This window comes from Rhineura floridana, chromosome 2 (genome assembly GCF_030035675.1).
Source record: "Rhineura floridana isolate rRhiFlo1 chromosome 2, rRhiFlo1.hap2, whole genome shotgun sequence".
Taxonomy (NCBI): Eukaryota; Metazoa; Chordata; class Lepidosauria; order Squamata; family Rhineuridae; genus Rhineura; species Rhineura floridana.
In genome coordinates this window covers 13,538,864-13,562,655 of record NC_084481.1, presented here as the reverse complement: position 1 = coordinate 13,562,655, position 23,792 = coordinate 13,538,864, and the positions used below count along the sequence as shown (strand labels likewise).

At 39.1% G+C, this 23,792-nt stretch overlaps 1 protein-coding gene across 26 annotated transcripts in view; it reads right to left on the bottom strand.

Annotated features, from left to right (window-relative positions):
- The window catches only part of MAP2 (microtubule associated protein 2), a 468,623-nt gene that overhangs the window by 53,365 nt on the left and 391,466 nt on the right, over positions 1-23,792 (bottom strand). For 20 of the 26 annotated variants that reach the window (XM_061607844.1, XM_061607838.1, XM_061607849.1 and 17 more), the window contains 2 exons: positions 23,404-23,517; positions 20,298-20,375 (listed from right to left, as the gene is read on the bottom strand). In XM_061607844.1, coding sequence (XP_061463828.1) covers positions 20,298-20,375; positions 23,404-23,517 — 192 coding nt within the window. The remainder of the gene's footprint in view (positions 1-20,297; positions 20,376-23,403; positions 23,518-23,792) is intronic. The other 6 variants (XM_061607850.1, XM_061607864.1, XM_061607852.1 and 3 more) reach the window with 2 other exon arrangements.

Here is a 23,792-nt window from a genome sequence, read left to right as displayed (position 1 = left end):
TCATTTGTTTTGAAGGATTCCAAAATTAATCAATAGTAAAACTACAATCCTGTGCGCACTTATTTGGGAGTAAACCCCATTGAACTTGGTGGCCTTACTTCTAAGTAAACATGCATAGGATTCAGCTGCAAAACATATAAATACTGTTGTTAGCATCCTTCTACACCAAGGAACAGGAAACTGAAAAATAGTTCATTACAACAGGAGTGATATTCCCATATTTCGACTGTAGTATTTTTCAGTTGCTTTATTTCCCACAAATGCTACATTTTGCAACGTTGCCACTATTTTTTAATGATCACATTCTTTCACCAGATTAGGCATTGTGAGACACTGAGATAAATTCACTAATAGGCAAAAAACCTTGCGGTTTAAGAATGTACCTATAGCCCACAGATATTTCTACCAAACTTTACAAAGCAGGGAAATTGGGCAGCTATAGTGAATGGACCAGGGGAGCAGAAGACCTGAACTCCTCTCTGAGATATTGTACTGCCCTACAAAGTTGTCAAAATGCAAACACAATTTGGGTTGGTCTTTCACAGTCCAATCCACTTGCTGTGTAGCTTGGAAGAATTTGGTAACATGTGCCTCTGAGCATATGGTGAGTGGTGGCAACACCTGCCATCTCCAAAAATGGACAATTATATTTTTGTATGTTTGTTGGTGTTCTTCTTACTTTGCTTCTTTCCTGTGTTACTAATGTTTCTACAGAGAATCTAAACTAGAAAATTTTATTTCCCTCATTAGTCATCCTAGAAATCTGTGTCAAATTTATTTTTATTATTTCAAAGCCTTTTTATTGGTCAATGTCATATGATGGTGAAGATAGCCTTTTTTGTTTCAAACTGGAGGTTATGGTCTATTTCTATTTTGGGTGCATTAACAGTTGGACCTGAAACTGCAGTTTAATGTAAAATCAGACTGATTACAATATGCTGCTACTTTAGCAATGACTCTAGCTGTTGGAAAAAAGAGGATGCATGTTTTCAGCCTGTTTATGTTTAAACCACTTTATTTAAGGCAAGGTGTTCACGACCAATTAAAAACATAGAGCACACCTAGAATTTTGCTAGAATATATTTCACCTCCCACTGTTTTATCTTGTGCAAATTGAGACACTTCTGAGGTCCACTGGAGATTATTTTGCAGAAGTCAGTGCCATTATTCCACAATTATGTTTGGAGTTTTTTTAGTATAAATTTTGCAAAGTGTTGCTGTACTTCACATATTCATAGAAACAAAAGCAAAAGAAAATGATTTCCTATAGAAAACTTCACTAAAATTGCAAAGTAAATCAGACATATTTAAAGTGACCATCTGAACTATATCAATTGTCTTAATGTTGCTTCCTCCCGGCTAAAACAAGATCAGCACAGGACATATCTTCTTTCTATTATTTGGGCTGATTACAGGTGTTGCCACCACTCACCATATGCTCAGAGGCACATGTTACCAAATTCTTCCAAGCTACACAGCAAGTGGATTGGACTGTGAAAGACCAACCCAAATTGTGTTTGCATTTTGACAACTTTGTAGGGCAGTACAATATCTCAGAGAGGAGTTCAGGTCTCCTGCTCCCCTGGTGCATTCACTATAGCTGCCCAATTTCCCTGCTTTGTAAAGTTTGGTAGAAATATCTGTGGGCTATAGGTACATTCTTAAACTGCAAGGTTTTTTGCCTATTAGTGAATTTCCCTGCTTTTTAATCCAGGAGGTAAGAAATGGGATCCTGTCCAAGTTTGCTGAGAATGGACTGATCATTTGCATGCTTATTGAGTTAAGTGGGATTTACACACACACACCAGGCAATCATGCTTAGGATAGGTGAAACTGACCACAGGGGATGGGGAAGGGAGGAGGGAGGGGTGGAAAGGCAGAGGGGAGGACTGGGATGGGAGCAGGCAGGAGGGGGAGGGGAGGATAGATGTGGTCGTTTGCATGTTTATTGAATTCAGTGGGATTTACTCCTGTGCAATCATGCTTAGGATAGGTAAAACTGACTGGGGGGGAGGGACGGAGGGTTGGAGTGGGCAGGGAAGGCAGAAGAAGGAAGAGGGGAGGAGAAAGGGAGAGGAAAGGGGAAGGAGACAAAAGGCAGGTCTGATCGTTGGTATGATTATTGAGTTGAATCGGATATACTCCTATGCAATCACGATTAGGATAGGTAAAACTGACCAGGCTGGGCCTGCCAACCAAGACGTCTTCTGTATTTTTCACAGTTGGGCAGGGGGAAGGGACAATTCTACCTTGTGGTTTTTCCCATTACAATGTTGCAAGAATACCGGCACTTGGCTGACTTTCTCTTTTCCTAAAGATACAGGATCAGTCTCAGGGCCTGAACCCGGCAACCCTACCTCCCACCCAAATTTAAAACAAAGCTGTCCCTGGCCACATCCACACCAGGCCTCTATTACACTTTGGACAATCATTATTTATTTATCTATTTATTTAGTGTATTTATATACCGCCCCATAGCCGAAGCTCTCTGGGCGGTTTACAATAACTAAAAACATTAAATAAAGCATTACAATTACAATTAAAAACAAATATACAAATTTAAAAACACAACTTTTAAAAACAATTTAAAAGAATTTATCATGGCTTCTCTCAAAGAATCCTGGGAAGTGTAGTTAGTGAAAGGTGCTGAGAGCTGCTAGGAGATGCCCTGTTTCTCTCACAGACCTTTAATCAGAGTGGCTGGCTGTTAAACCATTCTCTCAGGGGAATAGGAGTCTCCTCTCAGCACCCTTCACAAACTACACTTCCCAGGATTCTTTGAGGGAAGCCATGACTGTCTCAAGTGAAATCAAATCTGCTGTGGGTGTGGCCCTCTTATTAGCCAAGCCCAGCAGCTGTGAGGCTTTTAGAACACTGACAGTTGGTCCTTACTAAGCATGCCCCGTGTTATAATAGGCTTCCAGCCAAAATTTCTTAAATTAATTAAAAATCAACCAGGCATTTTTCAAACTTTTAAACTGCAGTAGATGAAGGTCAGAGTATGGGGCAAGGTCAGTATTAGGATTACAGGTACTCTGTGAACATGGCTGGTTTTTAATGAATTTCAACAGATTATGAGAACTCGCAGAAAAAAGTCCAAAAGGGCTCTGAGTTTTTTTCTCTCTTTTTAGACTTTGAACTCTCGATTCTCTCTGACTGTTTTGTGTATCGCCATGAAAATTGACAGGGTTGTTAAGCAAGCGTTTCTGAGTTCAGGACTATAAATTATGTAAGGTTTTGTTTTGAAATGAGCTTATGGGAAGCCTCAGAATGGCATGGGGGATATTTTCCATTTAACATTGCGGAATGTGAAAAATCCCCGCTGACTATAGTATACGGCCACTCTTGTGGCTGTATAATCTATTAAGCACTATGATCCACACTATGGCTGTGATCCAGAGAACCTGTTCCAAATGGGGAAACAGACCTCCTTATGCAGGGCAGCTGTTTTACTTGAACAAGCTTGGAAGCCCAAGTACCTGGTGTCAAATAAATCTGTTTCACATAGTTAATGCATTACATGCTGCACAATTAATATAAATAAATCCCTTGCCAGAAAACACCTTCATCCAGAGTCTTGGCTTTAACAATGGCCAGCCAGGTGGCTCTGGAAACTCACAAGCTAGGCATGATGATGAGAGTCCCCAGCACCTGGTAAACAAATGGATACTGTCTTTAATTTTTAGCTATCACAGCCAATAGCCACTGATCAACTTGTCCTCTCTGAATTTGTTTAAACTTTTAAAAAAGCCATCCAAGACAATGATCCTCATTATATTTTGTTCTGTAAATTCTGTAAATTAATGTGTTGTGAACAACTATTCTTGCATCGTTTGTCCTAAACTATTGCTCATTTAGCTTCCTTTAATGACTTCAAGTTGAAAGAGAAGATAATTTCTCCCTACTCATCTATCATGCCTCCCCTCCATCTCTTAAACATTTTTAAATAGAGAAAATAGTATATTTTCATTGTCCAGTTAACATTTTCACTGCAGCTACACACTCGTTGATATTGTCTATGTATGTTCTATTATGATTCCCATCCTAACAAATAACTCTTTCCTAGGGGAGTTATGTAACATTCAGACTCGACAAATAAATATGGAATGTTAGTTTTTGTCTTCCAACATGCACGATGCTGCATGGATCACTGAATTATGCTTAATCTCATCTGCCATTTTGTTGCCCATCCATGAAATTAGGAGAGACCCTTCTGGAGTTCTTCAGAGGATTTTCCCACCATTACCATCTCAAAACGTAACTTCCTCATGTATTCATTAAGTGTCCTGACTTAAGTTAAATTATACTGGCCCCAATGCAGATTCTCGGGTGAGGTGGATTATACACTATTTACTTCCCTTCATTATGAAAGTTGCAATTTTATTCCTATCCCCTACTGTCTCTTTTTTCAACCAGTTACTAGTCAATAAGAGTATCTATTACGAAAGTTTTACTAGAAGCCTTTGGTGAGAGATTTTTGACAGAAATCATTTGATGTGTAATGTATACAAGATCATCCATGAATAGGATCTTCTGTGATATTTTTTTTTAAAAATGGAAATGGACTGCCTTCAAGTTGATTCCGACTTATGGTGACCTTATGAATAGGGTTTTCATGGTAAGCGGTATTCAGTGGTGGTGCCTTCCTCTGAGGTGTGAGGCAGTGACTGGCCCAAGGTCACCCATTGTGCTTCCTGGTCGTAGTCCAACACTCTAACCACTATGCCACATTGTTAACAGCAGCTGTTGGGGGATTTGAACTGAGACCCCACCCCAAAGTGCAGGGAAACAGCTTGGAAAGGGGGAATCTTAAATAGGAATGATATTGGGGTGAAGAAAGGTTAACTTCTTCCAGTGCTGCAGTCCTAATTCAATCCTCCTCACCCCCCACAGCTCTCATTGCTATTAACATTCCTGGATCTGTAGTCTAGATTGGCCCTATAACATGTTTGTTGACATCCTCAAAGGATTGTAGAAGGTCAGTTAAGCAAGACAGAAGCCAGGTTAATTCTTCTGCAGCAACAGTCATTCTCTATGTTAATCATTTCAGTCTTAATCAGGCTTTCCACAAATATTCCATTAAAGGTTAGGCTCAGTGTTTGTGCAAATATTTGTGGAAGGGCTTGAAAATATGAGTACACTTGCAGATCTCTGGATCACAGCCTAATCTGGTCAACCAGGGGTAAACCATTTAATTAGGAGGCTAAATCTTGAACTTAGTTCTTCATCAAATAAAAGAGTTTCAGTACAATTTGTCTGAGTTAGCAATGCAGGACTTCACCCTCAATCTCTAATCTTGCTCTTCATTCCAGTGTCCAAAATGGTGTCACTGGAACCATGTGAACTTTCTCCCCACACTAGGGTTTCAACTTGGGTCATCAACTTGTAAGAAGCGTAACGCAGATGGAAACTAAAAATTCTGGCAATGGCTGAGGGTCAAGGTGGATTGCAATGAATGACAAAGATATGATATAAGAAGCAATAGCCTTGGGAAATTGAGCTAGAATGTTCTGAAGCGTAAGCAAAAATACATTGCACACTGCAAACAAAAGACATTTATACAATTTAAGCCTCTTTATGTCATAGGTAAGGTTAATAATTTGGTTTCTTGAAATGAAAAGCAGATGAACCTCTGCATCAAAACAAAAGGAGAAAAATATACACAGATTAGCAATGTGACTGGCAAACACATCTGCAATGAAGCGGGAGGGAAGGCTTTGTGGCATATCAGCTCGGCTGCATAGCATACTGTATCATGAATAGGAAAAAAAGTCAGGAATCAGCTGTAGTGGTGGGAAACCATGTCATCCTCACATGGCATCTGCACAATCGGCTTGCCTGTTATGCACTCTTCAAGCACAATAACCACAGCATTAATCATGGGAAAAAAGTAAATGGAGCAGAGTGGAGGAAGCTTGAGAACAGCTCAAATGCAGCCAATACATGCAGGTCCCTAAGGAGGACACACCTTCCTTGCCCAAGGAAGGCATTTTTGCTTCTGAGGGCTCCTCTTTGACTATGGTTACATTTTCCCTGTTATATGCCACTCCGTCTTCAGGAATGGACTCCTGCTGGGCAACCTTGAAGCCCTCTGCCTGTTGCAAAGGCTCAGCAGGCCTACTCATTTTCTTACATTCCTCACCAAGGGGAACAGCAGGTTTGGGTTCATCAGCCACAGGACTTTTAAAGGTTTCCTCTTCAAGAGAGAGAGCAGGAGGAAGGGGGAAAGGATGGGAAAATGAAGTGACATCAAGACTAACAGACATACTAGATGCAGACATGTTAACCAGGTTGCCCGTATGCAACATTTTCAGCTCTGCACAGAAGTTGCACATTTGTGTCACCTTAGCTGTCACCCCATTTCAAGTACTATGAAGTCAAGTGAGCTTGCTTTATTTTTTTTTTTAGGACGCATAATTTCTGCAGCTGACAGCACCATTCATAATCCTGAAGAACTTCTTTTTCACTCTTGAAAATTGGTCTGGTTCAAATGTCATGCTGCCAATTGCCAAACCATGGTTTGGTGAACAGCTTGTATGTTCCTTTTCTTTGCACTTCTCCCTCCCTTCTCTGGTTCAGGGTTATGTCTGAACTGAACATAGTTACTGCTAACCATAATTAACTTTAGAATGAGAGACAAAAACCAGTTTCTAATATGGGCAGTAGTGGTAATGATGGCTATGTCAATTCAGGCTCAGTGCTAACCCTGGGAAGAAGAGGAAAAGGGTCTGTAAAGCTGAGGGAAAAGAAAGAGGAGATAAGGCAAGGAGACTGCAAGCCAGCAGAGTGCTCCCAGTTGTCAAATCAGACAGCATGACATCTGAACCACACACATTCTTTTGGTGCAAGATGCAATCAACGTTTGGAAAATAAAGGGAGCTGAAAATATCTTATTGTTCCAATGTGGAAACGACTGTAGAAAAAAAATGTTACCTATGAAAATGGAGATGTCTGATGGTGGAAGATGGTTTTGAAAAAGATGTATCAATTTTCAAACAAAATCATTACCGTAACATGCTTTACATAGGGCTGCCTCTGAAAACTCTCTAGAAACTAGAACTGGTCCAGCTTGCAAGGCTCAATGCAAACTGCTGTTTTTGACTTTTAAAGCTCTATGTGGTCTGGAACGAGGATGCCTCAGACCACCTTCATCAATATGAACCTACTTGTGACTCAGGTAATCTGTGGAGGCTCCATATTCCCCAGCCATCTGAGGTGTGGTTAGTATCTATTCAGGAAAGGGCCTTCTCAATAGTAGTGCCTAGAATACAGAACTCCTACCAGAGGGAAACTTGCTTGGCTCCTGTACAACTGGGTTTGCAATGGCAAATGTGGGGGGCCTCTTGGGGTAACTGAGAATTAATCTTTCTCCCATTTAACTGTTGTTTTATTGCTGCATTGGCTGTGGCTTTATTTTTTATGCTGATGCTTTATTGCTGTTTTAATGTTTTGCTTACTTGTTTTAAATTGTTGATATATCACCTTGTGGATCCTGGTGGGATGAAAAGGTAGGATACAAATATTTCACACTAAGTAAAAGAAATACATATTCTCCTAATGCAGGAAGTCCTCTCTGATTAAAAATACACAGAAAAAACTTGCCTTTGTGAAGTAGCAGTAACTACTAGTAAATAAGTAACTCTATGATCCTATGCATATTTCAACTCAATGGGACACTTTTGAATAGACATGTATAGGATTGCTTTGGAAATCAACGAAACATGCATTCTTATTGACACAATAGGCAGCAATGGAAACAGTTTGGGCTCTCTATAGAAATGGATCATTATCACACTTTTAGAGTTCTGTTTAGAGGCTTTGCATGTGCTGCAGTGCAGTCAACACACTTTCAATTCAGCAATATACAGCAAAATTATTTAAACCACAGATATAGTACAATTCAGGAAGAATCAAAGAAGACTTTTTTGGAAACCATGGTAAGAAATGCTAAAAAGAAAATTAGCAAAGCCTGCATTGGCTCATAAAATAGTAAATATTTTCTGCCACCTTTTTCATAAAGATAAATGCTCTTTGTAGGTTGGACTCTGCACTTATTTAGATTGAACAGAACTGTACAAGATATACCGACTGTTCCCCTTTCTGCCAACTAGAACTATACTTCAGTGGAGGTACAGCTCAATGTTGTGAAAATGGATCCAAGTGCAACTCTGTCCTACTCACTGAAGCATATGGGGAAGCCCTTGCAGGTAGTACAACTCTACATGCACATTGAAGACTCCATGCTCACATCACCTCACCCAATCAAGACACACATGCTTAATCAGCATGCTAAGACAGGTAGAGATAATGATGCTAAATGACAAAAATGAGGTTTGATAGTCTGGCTTATTAACATACTGTAGATCAGAGCTTGGAAAAGTTACTTTTTTGAACTACAACTCCCATCAGCCCAATCCAGTGGCCATGCTGGCTGGGGCTGATGGGAGTTGTAGTTCCAAAAAGTAACTTTTCCAAGCTCTGCTGTAGATTGAGCAAACCACTGTCTGCTGAATTCAGATGTAGCAACAAACCATGATTTGTTCCTAAAAAAGAGAGAGTGCAGAAGCCCAAAGCCATAAACCATGTTTTGTCATGGTTACATCCAAACTGGGCAACTATATAGGATTAAAAACTCTGGAGCATATCTTACAAACTCTCCATTAGAACAGGCACCATTAATTTAAATGGCATCTCACTCAAAAGTCAAAAGTAAGTATTCTTGTCAAAGTCTTCTCATTTTTAGCATATTACTATTTCTTCAAATGGTATTATTTCTTCAAATATATAATATGTCCATTTTAGCCAGACAAAATATTCAATCACTAAAGCAGAACCCAGAGATCACCCCAGCAGTAAATTCAGAGCTGTCTCAAAATTTGTACTAGTCAGTTTCACTTGCCAAGAGGAAAATGCCATGTTTTTGAGCCCCACTCCTCAAGACTGTCATCACAGCGAGTGGTGGTCACTCTCATCTCAATCAGTTAAAGTGTCAACCATCTGTTCACATCAATAATAAACTGCTGTGTTTGAAAGAAATATAGAATAGTAAGGAGAATTTAATGTTGCAACTGCCTAAACTTTCAGAATGTGACATAGGCTGGGATCCAAAGAGCCACAAAAGTAGTTTCACGTCTCCACTCCACAAGTTACCATATAGCAAGACACTTTTCAAAATGAGGGGATTTTCAAAAGCAATTTGTGATGTGCCATTGAGGTCTGCTGTTCCAAGAAGAAAATTTAAAAAAATCCCACTGAGCATCATGACAACTTGGGCACTAAAGTAGTTATTTGGATCCCCACCATGGGCAAAAACAGTAATAAAGACAGTTGTATTCAGCATAGAAATCAAAGTAATAATAACACTAAATTTACATTTTGGGGTTTTTGGTTTCAGGTCCCATATTGCTTATGGCCAAATAAGGCACATTTATATTTGGTTTGGAAAAATGTTCAAACTTGGTAAGTCACCATTTGTTATGTTAATTATACATATAACTGATGCCAATTATGAAAAAATGTTTGGGCTCTTTTGCCCTATTCTCCAGATTTTTATTTTTACTTAATTGTTTTAAAGAAAAAACAACCAGGCATTTCTCATGACATATTGTACATCATTAATACTTGCCATATCTCAGGCATATAAAACTTGTTAGTCTGTTTACACTGTACTCAGTATTGACTCACAGAAGTAAAAGAAACAATTTATCCTGCTCAATGAGAGGTTAATATACCAATGTAGTCACAAGTGCAGGCCTGACCACAGCATGATGTAAAATATGCATTTCCACTGACATCATAAGGCACATGGGTTTTATTACCTCACAGGCTCTCAGCTGAAGTGTATCCTAAAGCTGCTTTAGCGACATGGTGGTGATGAGATCTCATTTTTCCAAAAGGAAAAAAAACCCTCCTTCCCCCCCCCGTGTGTGTGTGTGTGTCTGTGTGTGTGTGTGTGTGTGTGTGTAAAGGACCCAAGGAATAGAGTTGGCAGAACCGTTGAGCAAAGAGGGTAGTGTTTGGCAACTAAAACAGATCAGGTGTGGAACCTGGTGGTATCCGGCAAGTCAAGGGAAGTGCCTGAGTACCTAGTGCATCAGAAGTGAAGCCTGATGGACACAGTGGTTGTAGAAAAAGTTGCCAAGCTAAGCAGAAAATAGCCTGCCCCTTTGAGTCTGGTCCCTCGCCCTTTTACTTCCTCCCCTGGAGACCCTGACAAGGTGGAGGCTAAAACCCTGAAAGTTCAGGCCTAATCCTGACACACGGCGACCCTGGCCTGGACATAAATGATGAAATGAATGTGGCATGGCAAAGTGGAGGAGAGGAGGAAGAGAGAAGGACCAATGCTTTGTTCACCTTCTCCATAGCCTCACAAGGCCTCTGCAGTCTGGGCTATGGCACAGGGGAGTCTACTAGCTTCAGTCCATTTGGAGCTGAACAAAGGGTGCTCATAATATTCATAATCTGAATTGTAGGGCTCATCGTCAGACATAGACATTGAAATGGAGGGGGCAAGAAACTTACACCTCACCCTTGTGGCAGCTGGCCCACACCATGAGCCGCTGTGAAGAGGTCCCACCTCATCCTCAGTTCCTTCATCTACAGACAGACGCACTGGAGGAAACTGCACAGAGAACTTGAACAGACAAAAAGATGCAACACAAGACAGAATGGAAACATGCAGACGCATACATGATGCAACATCATGGGAGGGAAGAAACCAACCATGCTAAACTCAGTGAAATCTCAAAGATGCCTACTGAAGACCTTCTTTTTTTAACAAGCCTTTTAAGTAGAGACCTTATCCCAGTCTGCATCTGTGTTGGAATTGCTTCCAACTTCCTGGGAGAAGGGGGAGTAATAAATAAATAAATAGTGTTAAAAACTGTTTTTTAAATATGTTTTTCAGATGTTTTGTTTTAATATGTTTTAAAGTCTTTTGTTTTTAAAATGTCAGAGTGCTTTTGGTGTTTTTGTTTGCCGCCCTGAGCGCCTTCTCGTAGGAAGGGTGGGATATAAATTTAATTAATTAATTAATTAATGCATTGTCAACTTTAATGTATTTATTGTTTTTTCTATGGTGCCTATAGGAAAAGAAGTCCATGTCTTTCATGATGCAAATGAATTCAGCAGCCATTAGAAGTACTTTGTTCCAAATACATAAATGATGAATGATGTATAATGTAAGTTCTAGGTATGAGTTATGGGCAAATTTGCTACAGTATGTCCCACAACCACACTACACAGTGAAAGTAAAATAAATCGGAACAGAAAAAGACATTTGAAAACAGAAAACAGAGAAAAAGAATAAAAAGATGTGTGTGTGTGTGTATCCCAATTCACTGCACTTCACAAGAATCTTTTTATAATGTTTTTGAAATGAAGGTTTGAAACCTCTGGGCATCTTTTCATCATTCATCAGTAAGCAAAAATGTAGACAAATTGCCAAAAAAAATGAAGTGAATGGTATGTGGCCAGAACCTGTTTGGAATCTAAGAAAACAAACAACTTTGCTTGCCCTCCCTTAGTAATAACCTCTTACCTTCAGGCCAAAATATAAGTGATGTGAGCAATCACACGTTTGTTCACAAGTCTGCCCATTTCAACATCTGAGTATGGTGGGTGAGTAGGGTGCAATGTTTACATGAAAGGGACATGCTGGTGATGGGAGCAAGATCCTTTCCTCACCTTACCTCTCTGTACTCCATCACTTCAGCCACATTTCTTCTCATCCTGGTTCGATTCCAGTTGAGGTCCCATCACTCATACACCATGTTAGATGCAAAGATTTGACTTCTACCCACTGTTTTATATGTAAACAGGCAGACATGTGCACAGCAGGTGTAGCTGCATCAAACACATCAAGTTTGGGCCTTAGGTGTGTCTTTAAAGAGGGACCTACTTCTACTGAATGGTGACTTTCTGGACTACAGACACATACTATATAGGAATTCGTACTTATTAATCTGAAATCCTAGAGTCTTATAATCCAAGATCTGTCTCAACCACTAGCAAAAAGCAGGGTTTAAATAAGGTGCCGTGACTGAATTTTCCCGCCAACCCTTTAAAGATAACAAATTTGCTTTGACAAAGGGAATGAGGATTTTTAAAAAATGTGTGTTTGTGGTGGGAGGGAACTGCCTTGCTGAAGGTTTTAGTTTTAAAAAAGGAAAGAGGGTCAGGGAAATTCCTTTGTGAACCGGAGACCCCTTTGATACAACACGCATGTGGGGTGAGAGGGAAAGGGGCTTGCTCAGGGACCCCCACCTAAAAGCATCCCTGCCTACCTGAGGCTTGCCCCTCTTTCTTTCTGATGGGTGGAAGGTATTAGATCAGGATGCTGCTGCATTTTAACCCAGCCTGCAGCCCACAGCAATGAAGCCCTGACCTGGTACTGCGAAGGTTTGCTTCTTCTCTTTTCTGCCAAGAGCTGCGAGGCCAGGCTACATACATGCAGCAAAAACTTTTTCCTTTTTTCCCCTTTGCCCAAACAGCATCTTCCTCGTATTTGATCCTCCCCCCACCCTGACAGAAAGCAAAGCACAGGCTTTTGAATTTCACACAGTAAGCAGACAGGCTGGTTGCTCAGTTTAAGTTTATATCCAATGTAGTTTAATATACAGTGTTGGGAAAAGCCACAAAAGCTCGTAGCATTCAGTACCATTCTGCAGAAACTGAGAACATGAGAATTGTTGGGAAGTCCAGTTTTAATTTCTATTCCAGCAAAATCCTTTCCTATCCCTAGTAACAGGGAGGGGAGGAATACCTACCTACTCTATCTTCATTGCTTCCAATCCTACTGGACAGATATCCTGATTCCTAAACTGTTATCTCCCACCCCCAGGAGGCAACAAGGAGTGCTTCATGTGCAAAGCTTATTCCTACTCCTGGCATGAGAAATTTATGTGAGAGATATAGTTCAATGAATGATGCAAGACCTTAAGGATGCTGTCCCATGGCCCAGCATGCCTGGCAGGATTGCTCCAAATCAAATTAAATAGTCTGGATTAGCCTAAAAAGCAGCAAAATAATACTAACCACAGAATACTAATCTGTTCCTCCCTTGAGTTTGCTTTATAATGTGCTCTTGCTTATGAATGTGTTCTTTAAGTGACTTAAGACCTTCACCATGTGGGATAATTGCTATAGAATGAAAATGGTGGTAATATCCTTAAATGTATTATATTCTATCATCTTTAACAAAAATTGTAATCTTCCTACAATTATTTTGTCCACTGTAGTAGGTGCTCCTTAATTTAAAGAAAATAAAAGTGAATGCAAAACAATCTGCTGTAGCAAGGCCCTTTAACATGAATTAGGACTGTCCTGGCACAGCCGTATTAAGGATAGAAGCCTAGCTAGCAGAGAAATACTTTTAAGACAGAGCATCTATTCAAATCTAGCTACTGGATATCTGTTGCAGAGGAGGTGGGAGGAGAGATTAACATGCCTTTTAATCAGGGTTAATTGTTTTAGAAAAATTACCTCTTATCAATTTGTAAGACACTCATTGGTTTCAAAATCCTGCCTCAAATACTTAAAAGATAAATGAAGCTATTGTATTCCAGGCCCTTTTTCCTCAGCTTTTTTATTCTTGCTTTATACATAGCAGTGCACTCTTCAGGCTTGGCCTCGTGAAGCATATAGCAGACAAAGAGTAAAGCTGCCAGTATAAGACAGCACCCAGTCTCTTTGCCCATTTAATCATCTGGCTGATTAAATGTATCAAACACTGCTCAAGGAAAAATTCTAAACCCTGGAAAATGAAATCGTACTTCAGTATTTTCAATATACAAAATAGTTTGAATAAAATCGAATTAGGTATTTTACTTCCTACTGCAGTACAAACAGACCCGCTCATTCTTTAATGGAGGTGAAGCAAGTTATCAAAATAGAACAATGAAAACTGCAGCAAATCCTTTCCCCCCTGAAGCAAATTGGACTTAAAAACCTCTCTTTCTCTCTCTAATTTGTTTTTGCTACTTGGTTAGCCACATCTACCTTTGTCATGTCTACTGTATAGTAATTTCTCACCACAGGAGGCCTGAAGGAAATCATCCTCCTGTTCTGGGCTATGCAACCTACTGACAAGATTGCCACTTATCAAAATGCTGTAGGGAAAGGAATGGACTATTAGTAGTCTGATCTCCCAGGCTCAATCTAAATTCCAAGCTAAACAAAAGTATGTTCTCAAATTCTTGTCTCAAGTTATGTAAATCAATAGCCTATCTTTATCTACTTTGTATAAATTCCAACAATCTGCAACCCAAATTCAATCCAATATTTGAGCATATTTGAAAAGAGCACATTTCATTTGGGAAGGGTGGTCATTATGGCAGGGTATGGGTTAAAGTGAGGAATGGTAGTGGTGTGCAGATGTGAGAACACAAGGAAAAAGCAAGGGGCCAATGAGAATGGAGCAGTGGCACTTGCTTCATAGTGAAGCTTTCTGTAGGCATTCAGTTTGACCCAGGGCCCATGTGTGTGTGCATGCATATATATATGCACAGGGACTCTGACACACTCATGAAGAAGGACATATGTAGACTGATCTATTCTGCTCAATACTGAAGAATGCGCCATGCTGTATGTATATAGTGTTCCCTGACATTGAAAATAACGGGACTACTTCTGCTAGGATAGACAATGGAGCCCTGTGATGCCTGTGGATCACTGCTTGCAGTTTCAACTGCTTGCAGTTTATAGCCAAAATGGCAAGAACAGAAATTACCTTTTTAATCAAATGAGAGCTGTGGTTCACAGAACACTACATTCCAGATCAACATTTGACAGATATTATGCAGGCTGAATTACACTGAAAATACTAGAAAGAGGCACATGCTTGAAGTTAGGTGCGTATACTATTAATTTTAGGTGCACACATAAGCTTCTGCAGGATAGCGTCCCACTAAGGATGGGAGACTATCAATTTCAGTTTCTTATTTTTCTAATCTTAAATTCAGTTCTACACATTTCAATTTTTGAAAGTCCTTATGAAAATCGATCAGAATTTTAGTGTAAATTTCTCCTAATATATTTGTGTATGCAATGTTACCTAATATACACATTTTTGCAAAGCAATTTCCCTTAATAGAACACATTTTGTATGTTATTTTCACCCATAGATGTTATGTACACTTTACCTTACTATATACATTTTTTGTACAAAAAACCTGTTTTTCACAATTTAGAGAAGTTAAAGTTTCAAAGGATGGCTGTGTTTTGGTTTGTATAGTGTTTCAGAAAATGTGAATTAGGTAGATTTGCCTTCAAATGTGAACCGAATTGAATTTTTCCCCAATCCCTATGTCACATGTGATGTTTGGGGCTTATTTTGTTCATGTGCTGTTCATCCACAGATGCACATCCATAGGCAACCTTCACAACTCCTGAACCACCAAGGAAAATGGAGTTCACTGGCCATGTCTTGGGGTAGGCCAGTTGAAAGCACTGCACCACACCATTTTGCAGAACAAATAAGAGTCTTATTGAGTCCCTACCTGGCCACCATACATAGTCTGGTGGGTTTTGCAAAGGTGTTAAAAATATTGATAAGCAGCTATACAAATGAAGCTGACCATAGCACACACATTTGTCAGTTGATTTCATTTTATAGTCAGCAATGCTTTCTAGAGAGCAGAAAGAAAGATGGACAGAAAATCCTAAAAATGGAATCCAATGTTTTAAACAGACCATGATATATAAAATGAATATTGTAGTATCTTGGAAGTTGTTTGTGAGCAATGCAAGCACCATAATGGAGTTCTGGATCTGTTTTGATATATTATTTCCTCATTCAGCTGTAGGAAAAAGTGCCCCAGTTCTTTATTAAATACCAATCTAATTCACTCAGTAAAGAAAGATGTTCAATGAAAAAGATTTACAGTGCAATTCTACATTCCGTTAATGCTGCCTGGAAAGGCACTGTATCCTTCTGTCTGGTGAGTGGTATCTCATGATTGAGGGGTGTAGGGTGGTGTCATGGGGAAATTCCCCTGAAATCATGTGAGAACTGGCTCAGTCTACACTTGGCTAATGCAAAGGCTCTATCAGCTTGCCGCTCTATGATTGATAAGAGTCACTGATATCGCCATGGATGCCGGGAGAGAGGCTATTGGAGCTGCTGTGGACAGTGTTGTTTAAAAATAACATTGATTTGCAAAGCAACTGACAGTGCCTAGGATTCCAATTAAACTACACTGATATTAGTGACCACCATAGAACAGTTCTGCCTGGCTAAAATCCAAAGAGAGAGTAATTCCATGTTGAGTTAGGTAAATATTAAGATTATTCTGCACTGCAGTTTTGACAGCCAAGGGATTTTTTTTAAAAAATCTAAATTATCTGGGTAATTTTACCATTTTAAGTTTTGATAATTTATTGTTCTGAAGATGTGTATGTTTAATTTGCTCTTCAATTTTCTAGTTTGTTTTTGGTGATTTATGTGGAAATTGCCATAGGCTGTGAACAATAACAGTCTGACTGATTGATACTTAACTCTTCTGTTGAAACAAAGGGGTTTCAAAAGTAATTAACTTTGGCTGGATTGTACCAGTGCCATTCTTATTGCCTCTTATTTTGGGAAGTTTATATAAAAATGGTTAAACCAGCTGTTCAGCTGCAAAAGAGAACAAACATTTAAAATAATGCTTTTTGTCAACCTTGAAACTTGAAGCTTGAATGATATATTAAATACAGTAAACAAACATATGCATCATAGTTTCAGAGTCCTTTACAAACACCGACCCTTTGGTTAATTTCTATAAGCATCATTTTCTCTATTATATAGATTTTTTTAAAAACAGAAATACAGAATTTGAATCACTAGTTGCAGTGCTGGGACGACTTGATCTACCGAGTCACCATGACCTGGAGACGTTTCATCTCTTTGAAATACTCGAACAAAGAACAACTAGATAGCAATTAAATTATAAAATTCCTGGAGGTTAATCAACCATCATTTTACACAAAACTATAAGCAACAGAAAAACAATAGTACTAACATTAATGACTACCACTTAAAGCAAATTTTATGCTGGTATCTTAGACTGTAATCTGAATCCAGATCAACAAGTCTAGTGTGTTACCAAAAATGTTAAAAGAGTGCTTGTGAGGCAGAAATTTAGCCAAATAAACTCTTAAACATGGAGTGTTCAATTTTCTCAAAGTAAGCTCTTTAAATACAATAGACTAATCACAAAACAAGCTCTAAATTGGACTTATGCAAACAGTTTTCAGTTTAACTTGTAACATGCTCATTCATTACATATACATAGGAATATTAGGTAATAATTTGGTCATTAATTTCCATGTCGATGCTTGACAAGCAAACGTAGCTGACTGACCATCATGCTGTTTCCAATGTGAGCTTCTTTAAGCGAATTCACATAACATGAAACTGGCTCCCAAATTAGGCAGCTCCAGGAGCAGGAAGAAAGATGATTTTGTTATGAGTTAAAGTAACCTCAATAGATAACCATTCACTGAAGGCCCTCAGTTTAGAAGGCACTTTCTAATTTAGCAAAGATTTGACTACTTTCAACGGCATCACCTGATAGTACTGTCTATTACAATTAGTACTATCAAGAAGGGTGAGGGCTCATTTACACATAGTTCAGGACTATTGGATCTGTAGCCTTTCAAGTGCAGGATCATTTGACTGAAAGCTCCTCATTGTTTTAAATGTTTAAATTGTGTTTTAAATTGTTTTTAAAAGATGTGTTTTAAATTTGTATATGTGTTTTTAGGTATTGTAAACTGCCCAGAGAGCTTCGGCTATGGGGCAGTATATAAATACAATAAATAAATAAATGTCAAAACCTCATTTTATGTAGAAAGTTGACCTGCTAGGAAGAAGCTTCATTATTCTCCTTCGCTAGTATTTCCCGTACAGGAAAATTTTGGTTTATGATTATATGTATGCATACATACGCTTTTTTGTTGTTGTTAAAAAAGAAGTGCCAGTACTCATACCTTTTCAAAAGTGCTGTCAGTGCCAGCACAAAATAATTATCATGGATAGAAAAAAAAAGAGAGAGAAAGAGGTGCTGGTGCTCTGTACCAGTGAGTTCCATCACAAAAAAGCACTGCATATGTATATACTCATAAACCCAAACACACACACATGAACATTCAAATATACAATCTCCACTTTCATAGGGTAGTAGTATAGTCCCAGGAAGGCTATATCATGTGCTTTTCTGGCCATGCTCAGCTCTAACTCTACATGGTGTTGTATTTGACTAAGCCCTACTCAGAGTAGACTCATAATGAAACCATGTCAGTCATGTCTATTAACTTCAGTGGTTTACTCTGAGTAGTATTGAATACCACCCATACTGTCTAATACACATTAGAAGCAGAGACTGCTACTACAAAGGGTGGTAATCAACTAAGGCCTTCTTGGGGTAGATCCATTGAAATTAATGACTAACATGTCTGCTGTGAGTAGGACTTAGCTGAATACAACCCAAAGTTTCACTTTTATAAAATAATGTAATGGCTGTTCAATATAAAAGCAAGTATCCTGCTACAGGGTTTCATGCCAAAAGGAGGAGGAGAGGAGCCTTCTATTTCCAACATTATGATGTAGTCAAATCAAGCACATTTTGTGGGATTTAATATGTATTCAATCAAATTCTCAAGTATGTGCTTAGCTTCAGGCATGGTATACCCTATTGGCTGAAACAAGCCTTTGTTAAACCTGTGACTAACAGATGTCTTGATTTAAGCACATGTTCAAATTCCTTGATCCACTGAGGCTTTGGAGAGTGCTGTAGATTGATGTTATTGGAGTTATTGAGTTCTACAGTACATCAGGCCCAGCCACCACAGTAAATGGCCAGGGATGATGGCAGCAGTATTCCAACAACGTCTGGAGAGTCACAAGCTCCCCATCCCAGGGACAGGTACATCAAATTTCTTCTTAAGATTAAATCTCACCACAGTAAAGAGGGCTTAGGCCTTATGGATTTAGGCATAGAAATTAATGGGTTTACGAAGGTATATGCAGGAATAACAATGGTTTGCAGTAAAATCTGAAAAACAGATGATCACAGAAGTGTTTCTTCTCCTAAAGAAATCTCAATAAAAAATAGTAAGAATGTTAATCTTAATTACCAAGTAAGATTTGCTAGCTTTTTTTCCTGACACATGGCTGTACCTTTAATAGTTCCATGTTAAGCATGTTAAGCATATGTTCACTGAATATGTAAAAATATGGAAAAGCAAAGGGGATATTGGACATTTGAAAGAGCACAGCACCCCTTTATCCTCTACATCATCTCAGAACAGAAATTATTTCCGTATTTAATTCTCATATACTTTCCATTTTTCTTATCATACTGTTTTATGATTTCTGTTATTAGGTTTTATATTGCTTGTTGTGTCTAAATTTAAAATAAAATAGATATAAGGCAAGAAAGAAAGATGGAAAGAAATTCAAGAAACGAACCTTTTCCCAGTATGGAAATGCAGTTCTAGAAGAAGTTTCACTTGCTGCATTTTGTCTTAAGGGTTGCCAGAAAACAGGTATTCCTACTGCTAAGAAGTGGCCTCGGAATCCTTTCCAGCTGGATATATCGGGTAGTAATTAGGCTTCCCTGGCCCAGAGCGTGAGAGAGTTTCTGTGCATTAACAATTATACAGAAGAGATCATTTTTCCAGGTGCAAGTTTTCTCATCACAGAGAGTCAGTGATGAGAGAAATTGTACCCAGTGGAATTTTCCTCTCTCTGAAAGACTTAAAGCAGGGCTGGGGAACCTGTGGCCATCCTGATACTGTTGGATTCCTCTTCCCATCAACCTGAGACAACATGGCCAATGGTCAGGGATGATGGGAGTTGCTGTCCAGCAATATCAGGAAGACCACAGGTTCTTCAGCCCTGTCTTAAATATACCAGAGTCTTTTCAACTCCAGTTCCAATATCCATTCAACAGCAATATAAAATTTATATTCATGTTAATATACACTCTCAAATATCACCATGCACATATAGAGATGCATACACAATAATACACAATTATGCACATATTGATATTGCTTGTGGTTTGCAACTATGTGGTAACTTACTATCAGGGAAAACGCTCACTGCCCTTTAAATTACGCCGCCCTGGGCTCCTGCTGGGAGGAAGGGCGGGATATAAATCAAATAAAGAATAAAGAATAAATAAATAAATAACTAAATAAATAAATAAATAAATAAAATTAATGCTGACAGGTCATCCTCCTACCTCTCTCACTAGGATTCCCGGATTTCTCTCCTTAAAGGTGGAACCTGCAGTGCTCAAAGGAATTCTTACCTTCTTCCAATGTTCCAGTCTGCTCTGAAGCTGGTGATGGGGGCGGGGAAGGAGGCAGGTTAGCTGTTTCTTCAACTGCTAAAGATGTAACAGTAGAAATGAGACATAACCATTAATTATTTTGATATCAGGATGTGTCAACTGGATAATCTATGACAGCATTTCCCAGCCTAGTGACCTGCATCATCAGTCTCATCAGTCCCAGCCAGCAAGGAATTGGTCAGGGATGATCTGTAGTCTAAAACATCTGGAGGATACCAGGTTGGCAAAGACTGATTTACACTATAGTGTCTGGCAGTATCTGATAACATTTCAACTGAGTTGGTCTTATACCAAGAATAGCAACCATTCATTTCCAATGATGCAGCATTATGCCCATAAATCCACTCAAATGTCTTATTAAGTTTGTTTCTTTAATAAAAGAAATAGCTAGACATTGTGGGTTTTTTTGTTTTTGTTTACATCCCAGATGTTTGAATGATTCATATGATATATGCCTTGAAGAAAAGCTCATTCACAAGCCAAAAGCAGGAAAAATATTCAAGAAATATATATTTTTATTATTATTATTCAGGGGGAAAAACATCATATAGAGGTGTCCAACTACATGTTTAATTCAATTACAGGTATCTGAAATGGTAAACATATTATTACTTTCATAAATTATTCAACCTCTTTTCTCTGGAATCTGCTTCAACTCATATGTATTGCTTAAGGCCAAATCTTGAACTATGCCAGCTCAAGACTGACCCACAGCCAAGCAGAAACCCTTACCACTAACTGCCTTTCAAATATCCAACTACAGTATATGAAATATGTTAATGAGATAGGACCAAAATAGCAGCTTCAATAGGAGCAAGAGCTAGGCCCACAGAACAGTTTCTAAACCTTCCTTACGGAACACTTTTCTGCCAAAGTGAAGCATTAAATCCCATTTATTTCAGTGGGAAAAGTCAGCACATGCTTAAGTCATTTCTACTGAACTCAGCAGGGCTTAAAAATGATTCATTTTGGAAGAGTTGTGCCCATGCTCCTTTTGCTGCAGCTGATTACAGAAGAAGGCTTGGTAACAGTGCAAGTATAGAGTTCTATAGACCATTAGCGTTTTCTTCCACAGATCTGCGATGTCATGTACCTAGTAAGGCTCTATGAATGGTGCAAAGCCAAAATAGATTTTATTATTATTATTATTATTATACATTTTACAAGTACATACACCAATAAATGTCCACATTCCAGCATAGTATGTTTACATTCAAGCATAGAAATACTCTACCAAAAATAGTTTTTGCTGTGTTTTGATTGTGTGTGTGTACGCAATGGTAGCTTTTACTATGCAGGCTCAGTTATTCTTGGATGAAACTCAGCAAGTACTTAAACATGTGCTTAAGTTCCATTTGTTCTTCTGAACAGAAACAATGGGTTGAATCTAATTATGGCTTTGCACTTAGAAGGAAGCGCTTCCGCATACACCAGGTAAAGCACGTGATTTTCACTCATCACCCCAAATTACTGCAACCCTCTGTGCCATATCCCATATTGTTGGGGGGGGGGCATCTCTCAAGCACATTTTTCTGAGGCTTTGCATTGGATAGAAGGAATCAGAGAAAACCAGATACTTCACTTTGTGTGAGTGGGTGCTTTTCGCAAATATAAAGCCACCACAGGACTGCTCTCTGTATAAGTGATCATTAGGAAGCAGTCTTAAGTCACTGCCAGGCAGAGTGGAGTCATTGCTGCATCTGAAGCTCTGCTGCTCATGCTGACCAAGGCGGAAGAGAGGGAGGCAATTTTTTTAAAATTTTTACTGTTCCATGCTAGCACAGCAGAGAGGTCTGGATTGGGCTCCTCTCCAGCAGCTGGACTATCATACAGTGGATCTTTGGCTGGCCTTGTTCTGCCCTGTTTCAGGGCCTTATGCAGGCAGTAGCCTGTCAACAGCTCATATTTGCAGTGGGGTCCTCCATGTCGGCAGAGCCCTATGCCAGCAAAGCCTGGTGGAGCAGGACGGAGAGAAACCTCTACTGCATCTTAGCCCCCTCCAGCAGCGCAGATCAGGTACTAGGATTATATTGTATGCTACCTTTTCATTTGTACCAACAAATAAGTCTCTGCACTTTGAAACACTGACAAGGCTTTCATTATCAAAAGTGGCCCTCATGCATTTTGCATCTAGAAAAAAGGGGGCAAAACATGTGGCGAGTGAGGGGGAAAGATTGTCTGAAAAAGCATAGTTTTAACATAGCAAGATTTTTTTTAATTGCTCAGAAAGGGGAAGTGACTCAAAAGAAAAACCGTTAGAGTTTGAAATGCACATCTCAAGTGTTTAGCAAGCACTATTAAAATTGGATCATGGAATGTTTCCATCTTTCCTCAAATGCTGCATAAAATAGAGGCTACTTCCAGAAGTGTAGATCCTAGTGCTATCATTGCATAGGCCCACCCACTTGTCAACTTTGGCTTGCCAGGAGTTGGGGAGATGAAGATCTGGTCCTCTGGCCAGAAAAGATTCCCCACCCCTGCTTTACTATATAACATATAGCATAATACCACTCTTTCATTTTTTTTTTGAAACCATAGTCTGAACAGTGTTTTAGCAATAATTAAAAGACAAATTAAAAAAACAAAAACAGAATAATAAAGTGGAAGAACAAATGCTATAATGAGCATGTGCTGAACTGTGATAGTTTCACTTTCCTAATGGGTCACTGTGCTACTCTTCCATTCTTCTGAAAAAAAGTCAGACTTTCTGCAGTCTGAGAAAAGATAGAAGGACCACAGGGAAAATACAGGATGACAATGATTGGAAGCCAACGCCATGTGGATGCCCTAGAAAAAGTAAGTGAAGGGCATGGCAATTCCACACTAAATGTCTAGCGTGGAAGCACCTGTAGTTGACAAGTCTTGTGACTTTTGAGCAATAAGCATAATTGCAGCAAATGATCATGTGGATAGAACTCCTGCTCTTGAATAATGTGAATATGTCAGCATCTTAGCTCTTAATTCTTAAAATGAGTGAACGAATGAATAAAAATTCTAGGCCGCAGCTGCAGTGCAAAAGCTTGATGTCTATAACACAACATACAGCTGAGATTATTTGCTTTACCTAAAGGTAATGGTGCTGGCTGATCTTTGTGCTGGGCTTCTTTTTCCTGTTCACCTTTCAGGACTGCCACAGCTTCAGCTGTTACTACTTGGACTATCCTTGCAGATACTTCTTCTGGGACAGTAGTAAAATTAACAACAAAACAAACAAAAGCACATTAATATAAGATATAAGGGAAATATATATTGCGTGAGCCTTGCGTGAAAAGTGGCTTCAGACTAAGGTTGTAACTCTGGAACCACTTTCTCTACAGTTGCCCTAGTATACTCAACATGATTTTATCTAGAACATTTTTAGGATCCCTAGGACAGTATTCAACTGAAAAGTTGCACCAGTGAAACAGGAATTACCCCCCTCCTCCCCTAGCACAGACCCCATACCATCACCGA